We start from the raw sequence: 11,582 nt of genomic DNA on the forward strand, positions 1-11,582 counted from the left end.
ACAAGTATATTTATAACAAGCTAGGAGCCCTGAGCTTGAAAGGCAGGCTTAGAAAATGAACTGAGGGGCAGGAGGAGGAAGAGACAGTTCAAAAGCAGAAAGGAGTTACCGGACCTGAATATTGGGGAGCCCTCAGGCACCATTCCTGGAGCAGCGGCAGCGGGCTGGTACTAGCATTAGGCCTCAGCTTTCTCAGGGAGAAGCAGCCAGCCACACAGCCTACTCACACCTTTGGAACCTGAGAAGAATGGTGCTTTCGGCAAAAGCTAAGTACTTGCGCATAGGTTACCGCATCCCCCCACCCCCCAGCCGGCTTCAGCGACTGAATTCCCTGGGCCTCAGATAGGCCCTGTTGAGGACCTAGAGCCATCTTCCCGGCCTCAGAGAAGGAAAAAGTTTGCATTTGGGGGAAAACATAATTTGCCAGCTCCACTAACAGGGGAGCTCAGGACAGAAGCGGCTCCGGTCCAGGCATAAATGGTCTGTGGACTTTGAGCACCTTTCCCCTCTGCGTGGACCTGTGTGGGCCTATATCAGGAGAATAGGCCCTTGTTGGCAGACTCCAACCTTTTCAGCTCTGTGGTGGAAAGGTGGGTGTTTGATGTTTGACATTGCTTTACCCTTTAAACAAGGTCCCCACCTACCCACATCAGGGGCCTAAGGACTGGGTAGCTCCACTCAGGTCACCCAGCAAACTGTGACAGGGTCCAAGGATAACTGGTACCTCCCAGTCCTTACAACCAAAAACTTTGGGTGCCCATGGTCTGTCTGCAGAACCCACCCCCCTGTGCGCTCTAGGGAACAGGGATGCGCTTTCCTCAGAGACACTTGGGGGTCGGTTCTCAGCCCCCTACCTTGTTCAGAGCATGACCCCCCTGCTGCAATCAGATACTGGTATATATGCCAATCACCCCTGCCCCTCTAAGACTGTAGGACAGAGCCTGTACCACACACTTGATGATCAGCTACCTGGAAACCTGAGCTGAATTCATATAAGAAAAGTGAATGGACTCCTACACTGATATACCTGATAACAGCTCTAGCCATTTGGGGACAGGACACCAGAGCTCCAAAGGAGAAAATAATCAAGCTAGCTCACTCAAGCAACCCATCTGGCCATATCAAAACAAAGCAAAGCGAGAAGCTACGACACAGTAAGCAAGCATAAACTAATACAGTAACTTATAGATGGCTTAGAGACAACAGTTAATATCAAGTCACATAAAGGAACAGACCATGATCACCACAACAAGCTCTTAAAAAAGAATCCAGGGATCTTCCAGATGAAAGTGCATTCCTGGAATTACCAGAGCCAGAATACAAAAGTTTAATATACAGAACCCTTCAAGACATCAGGAAGGAAATGAGGCAATATGCAGAACAAGCCAAGGAACACACAGATAAAGCAATTGAAGAAATTAGAAAGATTATTCAGGAACATAGTGAAAAGTTTAATAAGCTGGAAAAATCCATAGACAGGCAGCAATCAGAAATTCAGAAGATTATCAATAAAATTACAAAAGTAGACAACTCAATAGAAAGTCAGAGCACCAGAATTGAGTAAGTAGAAGCCAGAATTTCTGAACTCAAAGATAAATCACTTGGCACTAATATATTTGAAGAAAAATCAGATAAAAGAATTTTTAAAAAATGAAGAAAACTTAAGAATCATGTGGAACTCTATCAAGAGAAATAACCTACAAGTGATTAGAGTACCAGAACACGGAAGGATAACAGAAAATACAGAGAGAATGTTGAAGATTTGTTGGCAGAAGACTTCAAAAAAAAAAAAAAGCTCAAAACAGGGTAACAGCAATGTTATTACATAAAAGAAGACAACCTTAAAACAATAAAGAGGGACTAAGAAATGTAATCATAGACCTTCCATATGGAGAGGAAGATATGGCAATACAAAGAAATAAAACTTAGTTTTAAATTTAGAAAAATTGGGGTAAATAATAAGATAACTACAAAGGAGACAAACTATCCTCCTCATCAAAATAAAATACAAGAAAAAAATAGAGACTCAGCAGAAACAAAATCAAAAATGAATATGAGGAAAGGACAATATATAAAGATAATCTACTCAGCACATAAAATTAAGTGGGAAAAAGAAACCATCAACAACACACACAAAAAGACATCAAAATGATACCACTAAATTCATACCTATCCATAATTACCCTGAATGTCAATGGACTAAATGCACCAATAAAGAGACAGAGAGTGGCAGAATGGATTAAAAAACACAATCCGTCTACATGCTGCCTACAAGACACACCTTAGACGGAGAGACTCAAAGAAACTAAAACTCAAAGGATGGAAAAAATTATATCAAGCAAACAACAATCAAAAAAGAGCAGAAGTGGCAATATTAATTTCTGACAAAAGAGACTTTAAAGTTAAATCTATCATAAAGGATAAGGAAAGACACAATATAATGACTAAAGGGACAATATACCAGGAGGATATAACAATATTAAATATTTATGCGCCCAATGACAGGGCTGCCAGATACATAAAACAAACTCTATCAGCACTGAAAAGTGAGATGGACAGCTCCACAATAATAGTAGGAAACGTCAACACACCACTTTCAGTGAAGGACAGGACATCCAGAAAGAAGCTCAATGAAGACACGGAAGATCTAAAAGCCACAATCAACCAACATGACCTCATAGACATATACAGAACACTCCACCTAACAGCAACCAAGGTATACTTTCTTTTCTAGTGCGCATGGAACATTCTCTAGAATAGACCACATATTAGGTCATAAAGCAAGCCTTAGCAGAATCCAAAACACTGAAATATTACAAAGCATCTTCTCTGACCATAAGGCCATAAAAGTGGAAATCAATAAGAGAAAAAGCAGGGAAAAGAAATCAAACACTTGGAAACTGAACAATAGCCTGCTCAAAAAAGACTGGATTATAAAAGACATTAAGGATGGAATAAGGAAATTCATAGAATCCAATGAGAATGAAAACACTTCCCATCAGAACCTTTGGGACACAGCGAAAGCAGTGCTCAGAGGTCAATTTATATCAATAAATGCACAAATCCAAAAAGAAGAAAGGGCCAAAATCAAAGAATTATCCCTACAACTTGAACAAATAGAAAGAGAGCAACAAAAGAAACCGCCAGGCACCAGAAGAAAATAAATAATAAAACTTAGAGCAGAACTAAATGAAATAGAAAACAGAAAAACAATTGAAAGAATTAACGAGACCAAAAGCTGGTTCTTCGAAAAAATCAACAAAATTGATAAACCACTGGCCAAACTGACAAAAGAAAACAGAAGAGGGAGCAAATAACCCAAATAAGAAACGAGATGGGCAATATTACAACAGGCCCAACTGAAATTAAAAGAATCATATCAGATTACTATGAAAAACTGTAACAAATTCGAAAACCTAGAAAAATGAATGATTTCCTAGACACACACTACCTACCTAAACTAACACAAACAGAAGTAGAACAACTAAATAGACCCGTAACAAAAGAAAAGATTGAAAAGGTAATAAAAAAAACTCCCAACAAAAAAAAAGCCCTGGCCCAGACAGCTTCACTGCAGAGTTCTACCAAACTTTCAGGGAAGAGTTAACACCACTGCTACTACAGGTATTTAAGAGCATAGAAAAGGACGGAATACTCCCAAACTCATTCTATGAAGCCAGCATATCCCTGATACCAAAATCAGGTAAAGACACCCCCAAAAAGAAAATTACAGACCTATATCCCTCATGAACTTAGATGCAAAAATCCTCAACAAAATTCTAGCCAATAGAATTCAACAACATATCAAAAAAATAATTCACCATGGCCAAGTGGGATTCATACCAGGTATGCAGGGATGGTTCAACATTAGAAAAACAATTAAAGTAATCCATCACATAAATAAAACAAAAGATAAGAACCACATGATTTTATCAATTGATGCAGAAAAGGCATTTAACAAAGTTCAACAACGATTCATGATAAAAACTCTCAGCAAAATAGGAATAGAAGGAAAATTCCTCAACATAATAAAGGGCATTTATACAAAGCCAACAGCCAACATCATCCTAAATGGAGAAAGCCTGAAAGCATTCCCCTTGAGAATGGGAAGCCTACAAGGATGCCCTTTATTACTGCTCTTATTCAACATTGTGCTGGAGGTCCTAGCCAGAGAAATTAGGCTAGACAAAGAAATAAAGGGCCTCCAGATTGGCAAGGAAGAAGTAAAAGTATCTCTATTTGCAGATGACATGATCTTATACACAGAAAACCCTAAGGAATCCTCCAGAAAACTACTGAAACTAATAGAAGAGTTCAGCAGAGTATCAGGATTCAAGATAAACATACAAAAATCACTTGGATTCCTCTACACCAACAAAAAGAACATCAAAGAGGAAATCACCAAATCAATGCCATTTACAGTAGCCCCCAAGAAGATGAAAGAGTTAGGAATAAATCTTACCAGAGATGTAAAAGACTTATACAAAGAAAACTGCAATACACCTGCAAGAAACCAAAAGACAGCTATAAAAGTGGGAAAACATACCTTGCTCATGGATAGGAAGACTTAACATTATAAAAATGTCTATTCTACCAAAAGCAATCTATAGATACAACGCAATTCCGATCCAAATTCCAACGACATTCTTTAATGAGATGGGGAAACAAATTACCAAGTTCAGATGGAAGGGAAAGAGGCCCTGGATAAGTAAAGCATTACTGAAAAAGAAAAGCAAAGTGGGAGCCCTTACTCTACCTGATTTTAGAACCTATTATACCGCCACAGTAGTCAAAACAGCCTGGTCCGGGTACAACAACAGATGCATAGACCAGCGGAACACAATTGAGAATCCAGACATAAATCCGTCCATCCACATATGAGCAGTTGATATTTGACAAAGGCCCCAAAGCAGGTAAATGGGGAAAAGTCAGTCTTTGTAAGAAATGGTGCTGGCATAACTGGATATCCATCAGCAAAAAAAAAAAATGAAACAAGACCCATACCTCACTCCATGCGCAGAAAAATCGCAGAAACGAGCTCAAAATGCATCAAAGACCTGAATATCAAATCTAAAATGATCAAGATCATGGAAGAGAAAATAGGAACAACTTTAGGAGCCCAAATACATGGCATAAACAGTATATAAAACATTACTAACAATGCAGAACAAAAACTAGATAATCGGGAGCTCCTAAAAATCAAACACCTATGTTCATCTACGGACTTCACCAAAAGAGTAAAAAGATTACCTACAGACTGGGAAAAAGTTTTTAGCTATGACATTTCTGATCAGTGCCTGATCTGTAAAATCTACAGGATACTGTAAAAACTCAACTACAAAAAGACAAATAACCCAGTTAAAAAATGGGCAAAAGATATGAACAGACAGTTCACTAAAGAAGACATTCAGGTAGCTAACAGATACATGAGGAAATGCCCAAGATCATTAGCCATTAGAGAAATGCAAATTAAAACTACAATGAGATTCCACCTCACTCCAACAAGGCTGGCATTAATCCAAAAAACACAAAACAATAAATGTTGGAGAGGCTGTGGAGAGATTGGAATACTTATACACTGCTGGTGGGAATGTCAAATGGTACAACCACTTTGGAAATGGATTTGGCACTTCCTCAAAAAGCTAGAAATAGAACTACCATACCATTCAGCAATCCCACTCCTTGGAATATAACCTAGAGAAATAAGAGCCTTTACAGGAACATATATATGCACACCCATGTTCATTGCAGCACTGTTTACGATAGCAAAAAGATGGAAGCAACCAAGGTGCCCATTAACAGATGAATGGATAAATAAATTATGGTCTATTCACACAATGGAATACTATTCATCAATTAAGAACAGCGATGAATCTGTGAAACATTTCATAACATGGAGGAATCTGGAAGGCATTATGCTGAGTGAAATCAGTCAGTTGCAAAAGGACAAATATTGTATAAGACCACTATTATAAGAACTCAAAAAATAGTTTAAACAGAGAAGAGAATATTCTTTGATGGTTACGAGATGGAGGATGGAGGGAGGGTGGCAAGGCGGTACTCACTAATTAGATAGTAGATAAAAACTATTTTAGGTGATGAGAAAGACAACACACAATACAGGCAAGGTCAGCACAGCTGGACTAAATGAAAAACAAAGAAGTTTCCGGAATACACTGAATGCTCCGAAGGCCAGCATGGCAGGGGTTTGGGGACCATGGTTCCGGGTGACATCTAAGTCAACTGGCATAATAAAATCTATTAAGAAAACATTCTGCATCCCACCTTGGAGAGAGGTGTCTGGGTCTTAAACGCTAGCAAGCGGCCATCTAAGATCCATCTATTGGTCTCAATCCATCTGGGTCAAAGGAGAAGAAGAACACCAAGGACACAAGGTAATTATGAGCCCAAGAGACAGAAAGGGCCACATAAACCAGAGACTACATCAGCCTGAGACCACAAGAGCTAGGTGGTGCCCGGCTACAACCAATGACTGCCCTGACAGGGAACGCAACAGAGAGCCCCTGAGGGAGCAGGAGAGCAGTGGGATGCAGACCCCAAATTCTCGCAAAAAGACCAGACTTAATGGTCTGACTGAGACTAGAGGAACCCCAGTGGCCACGGCCCCCAGCCCTGCTGTTGGCCCAGGAGAGGAACCATTCCTGAAGCCAGCTCTTCAGACATGGATTTGACTGGACAACGGGTTGGAGAGGGATGCTGGTGAGGAGTGAGCTTCCTGGATCAGGTGGACACTTTAGACTATGTGGGCATCTCGTGCCTGGAGGTGAGATGAGAGGGTGGAGGGGGTTAGAAGCTGGTGAAATGGACACGAAAAGAGAGAGTGGAGGGAGAGAGCCGGCTGTCTCATTAGGGGGAGATTAACTGGGAGTATGTAGCAAGGTGTATATAACTTTTTGTGTGAGAGACTGACTTGATTCATAAACTTTCACTTAAAGCACAATAAAAATTAAAAAAAAAAAGATTATTTCAGAAATAGATCATTTCAAAGAGAGAGAGAGAATGAGAATCAGCGCTGCCTCCCCCATGCTGGAGGTGAATTTTGTAGAGATTTGATGCCATCCAAGGCCCCCCTCCCCTCCCCCATCACACTGGAGGACAGAGGCTGACAGAGCCACGGCCAGGAAAATTCCCGAAGTGCCCATGTGGGCAGCTGAGCTGTGGGGAGGTGCTGAGTGGGAGGACGTCTTTGAGGGGAAAAACCCAACCAGCAACCAGCAACCAGCAACCTACTCACCGGAGGTCTCTTCCAGACGAACTGGACGGGGAACTTCTGGCTATAAAAGAGAGAGGTCTCATCCGGTGGGAACTCAGGATCCAGATACAGAACGTTCTTTTCTAGACATTTCTTGTGTAGCTGCTCAAATGTCTTCTCTTTCACTCCGATAATCGGAAAATTGCGGCTGATGATGGCCGAATAGATGCCGCTTGAATTTCCACCCCCAGCCTCGGTGGTCTTGCCCTGGGCTGGGTGGAGGATTGGTCCCGGGGACCTGGGCTCAGCCCCAGTCCGTGGGGCCACAGACGCGCTGATGACAGTTGGCATGGCAGGCAACTTGGGAAGGAAAGGTTTTTTTTTTTTTTACAGAAAACAAGATACAGCTACCTCCAAGGGAAGGAAGCTGCTGCAAAGGGGAAGTTGAAGTGATTCTGTCATCTGAGAGAAAGATGTCCACATCCAGTTCAAAGTTCAAAGCCCATCAGAAGGTCGTCCAGCTTATATCCAGCTTGAAAACAGATTCTTCCTGAGGAAGGGGCAATAAAGGATTTCTGAAGCAATTTTTATCTGGGGGGCTCTTACCAGCAGCATGCATGCCAGAGGGAGAGAAAGAGAGTGAGGGTTGTGTTTCAGTGGCCTGAAGATGCTTGAGCCAGGAAAACTAAAAATAGACATGAAGGAAGAGTGTGAGCATGAGAGCGAGAGGGGCTAGCTTGCGGCTGGCTACAGGGCAGAGAGAAGGCCTGGCTAGGGACGTTTCTGTGCTGTCATTAGGTACTGGTGTTGTCAGGAACTGAAAGGGGATATCTGAGTACCTTGAAGTTTGAAAATCAGCAAAGAACTGCTGGTGTGTTATTGAATAGGCAGTTATACAGACTATCAGATTACTGGCTGCCAAATTAATGGAAAGTAGTATTGAAAAGGGTGAATGTAAGATACTGAATTCAGAGGAATATTCTCAACTTTTTTTTTTTTTTGCAATTTGACAATATATATTAATCAAATCCATCTTGTATACCATATCCTTCAAAAACACTCGTACATGTACACAAGGTAACACTTACAAGGCTGTTCATTGCTGCATTTGTAAGAGAGAAATGAAATCAAGGTGTTGGCCAGGCTGCGTTCCTTTCTGGAACTCAGGGTTCTTTTCTAAGATCACATGGTTGTTGGCAGAATTTAGCTCTTTCATGGTACGGGGCTGAAATCCTCATTTTCTTTCTTTTTAACAGTTTTATTGAGATATCATTCACATATGCAATTTGCCTATTTAAGGTGTGCAACTCAGTGGTTTTTAGTATATTTACAGACATGTGCAACCATCACCACAGTCAATTTTAGAACATTTTCATCGCCTTAAGAAACCCCATATCCTTTAGCTATCACCCGCCTATCATGCTACTCACCCCCGCCCCCACCAAACAACCACTAACCTATCTCCTGTCTCTACAGATGTCCCTTGCTAGGCATTTTTGAGAGCATGGGTTTTACTTTCCAAAACTCTAGGATCTCAGAACATTGTTCAATATTGAATTTGGCATCTCTTCTAGAATGTTCTTGTGCCAGCATTCAGCGGAATTTATCTGGGTAGAAATACCACTCGGCCGAGTCCTTGGATAGGAAACATCCCTGCATCTCCTCTCATCCACTTGACCTAGCCACATCTTATCTCTCCCCACCCCCAAAATAAACACTGGGGCCAAATACACCAAATACACAGGATATACATTGAGTATTCAGGCATCCCACATAGGCATTTGACCCAGAAACTGTAACTACACTGGCCATCAAGACCAGCAGGTCATACCGTGAGGAGTTGGTTTCAGGGCTCTCAGATGGCAGCATAAGTGGCTCTGAGGAAGAGAATCGCCCACCTGACCTCTGCCTTGGGTTCTACTATGGGCAGCTGCTCTGTGGGATGTAAGGAGTTGGCCCCATTCCAAGTCTGGCTGACCAGAGGCTTGTTTCCAGACCACAGCCATGCCTGCTCCCTGGTGACATCTCACAGGCCAAGGTTAGAGGCTGTGGGAGAAGGCAGGAAGTAACAGCAGAAGTAGGCAGTAGCGCCAGGTTCGTGATCCTTGGGGTTGCAGCCTTGAGGAAGCCCGTGCCTAGGGCTTGTAGGAACTGCCAGTGTACCCTCCTAGCCCTCTGTGAAAATGCCCAAGGGCTTTTACCTCTCTTGGAGAGGCAGAATAGAAGGCTGACTTCTTAGGTTCAAAGTCTGGGTCTGCCGCTTACTGGCTGTGCCTGTGTAACTTTGGGCGAGTTACTTCTTCCTTTCTAGGTATATCTTAGTTTTCTCCCCTATAAAATGCGTATAGTGATAGTCATTCCGTTATTGGGTTGTTGTAAGGATTAAACAACTTAATTTATGTAAATCATAGTGCCTGGATTGTCTTACCAAAAACCCTGTTGACATCGAGTTGATTCCGACTCATAGCGGCCCGATAGGACAGAGTGGAACTGCCCCATAGGGTTTCCAAGGAGAGGCTGGTGGATTTGAACTGCCAATCTTTTGATTAGCAGCCAAGCTCTTAACCACTGCGCCACCAGGGCTCCAGATTGTCTTAAGCACTCCATAAAAGTTGTTGGAGAAAACTTGAATTTAACATTACATCGGATTAGATCAGACAGAACGATACATTCACACCCCGATGCAAATCAGCACCCACTCTAAGCGCTTACTGCACGTCTCCCAGGAGTCCAGGGTAGGGACGGGCTCAATGTGTCCAGGCCCATGTGTAGACAGCACCTTTATCAGAGGCTTGCCTACCTGCCTGAACTAAGACAGCGTCTCACTGACTGACTTCCACCCCCAACTCACCAGTGGCATGAACGGCAAAGCTGGGGTTCCTTCTCCCAGCAGCCCAGTGCTCTCTTGTTGTTGTTGTTGGCTGCTGTTGAGTTGGCCTCCGACTCCGGGTGACTCCATAGACAAAGAAATGGAACATCGCCCAGTCACCTGCCATCCCCATGACTGGTTGCAGATCAGACTGTTGTAATCCAAAGGGTTTTCACTGGCTGATTTTCAGAAGTAGATTGCCAGGTCTTTCTTCCTAGTCTGGAAGCTCTGCTGAAACCTGTTCAGCATCATAGCAACATGCAAACCTCCACTGACAGACAGGTGATGCCTCTGCATGAGGCGCATTGGCCGGGAACGGAACCCCAGCGTCCCGTGTGGAAGGTGAGAACTCTACCACTGAAGGCCCAGCAGCTGCCCCCAGTGCTCTGTTGTTGTTGCTAGGTGCTGTCAAGTCGACTCCAACTCATAGGTCTGGGTCTCTGTACCGCCCTGAAATTCACAACACTTACCCACGTTTTATTGTTTCTGCTTATTTAACACCCACAAGACTGTAAGCTCTGTGAAGGTGGGGGCTAGACCCCTATTTCATCCCCAGGGTTAAGCGTATAAAAAAAAAAAAAAGCGTATAGAAGGTCCTTAATCAGTATGTGTTGTATTTCTGTTGAATGAAATTTTCCTAAGTGAGGAGAAATTTCTTACACTTCTTATTGTTTTGCCAATGCAATCAAAGTTTCTCGGCTGATTTGACCCCTAGGGGAGGAACTGTCTCTGGGCTACATGCATGCTGATCTCTCTTTCCTTGGCTGCTGAAGCCAACTCCACCTGTCAGTAACTGAGTGTGAGGTAGGGATGAGCCTCTTGTCACTGCAGGGTAGGAACATCAAATATATAGAGTACAAGACGCTGTTCATTTTGGTCTATCAATTGTTGTGGCTAAAAACCCCCTCAGATTAGCAGGTCCAAGTCCAAGGTTTATTCAGCTGCAGAGCTGGGGAAACTCGTGATATCAGGGAGAAATCCAGTCTGAGCCCATGAAGGAAGACTGGCTAATGAGCATCTGAACAGATAATGAGCATATAAACAGCTGCACATTTCAATTCCCAGAAGCCTCCTCAAGTGTAAAGACCTAGTTTTATAAAATATTTCAGCCAAGGTCATGCAACAGCTGTGGCTGGAATGGTTTCTGTTGCACCAACAAGGCCAACTAATGGCTCCATGTCAGTGACTTTGCCATCAGTAAGTATTTCTTTGATTCAACACTATGCTGTTCATAATTACAACATTTGCCATTTATTAGGAGCCCTGGTGGCACAGTGGCTAAGAGCTCAGGCTGCCAACCAAAAGGTCGGCCGTTTGAATCCACCACCTTGGAAACCCCGTGGGGCAGTTCTACTCTGTCCTATAGGGTTGCTACGAGTTGGACTCGACTTGATGGCAACGGGTTAACGGGTTACCATTTATTAAGTGCCTACTGTGAGCTAGCCATTTCACACAGAGTACTTTTTAAAACTTTATATTTTTAAATAATTTTAGGCTTAC

At 42.7% G+C, this 11,582-nt stretch overlaps 1 protein-coding gene across 2 annotated transcripts in view; it reads right to left on the reverse strand.

The window, feature by feature from the left end:
* Nucleotides 1-7,581, reverse strand: part of CAPN3 (calpain 3) — a 54,463-nt gene extending 46,882 nt beyond the window's left edge. For both annotated transcript variants that reach the window (XM_049897388.1, XM_049897387.1), the window contains exon 1: nucleotides 7,256-7,581. In XM_049897388.1, the coding sequence (XP_049753345.1) occupies nucleotides 7,256-7,564 (309 nt within the window). In that variant the 5' untranslated portion in view covers nucleotides 7,565-7,581. The remainder of the gene's footprint in view (nucleotides 1-7,255) is intronic.
* Nucleotides 7,582-11,582: the final 4,001 nt, after the last annotated feature.

The sequence above is a fragment of the Elephas maximus genome, chromosome 10, assembly GCF_024166365.1.
Source record: "Elephas maximus indicus isolate mEleMax1 chromosome 10, mEleMax1 primary haplotype, whole genome shotgun sequence".
Lineage (NCBI taxonomy): Eukaryota > Metazoa > Chordata > Mammalia > Proboscidea > Elephantidae > Elephas > Elephas maximus.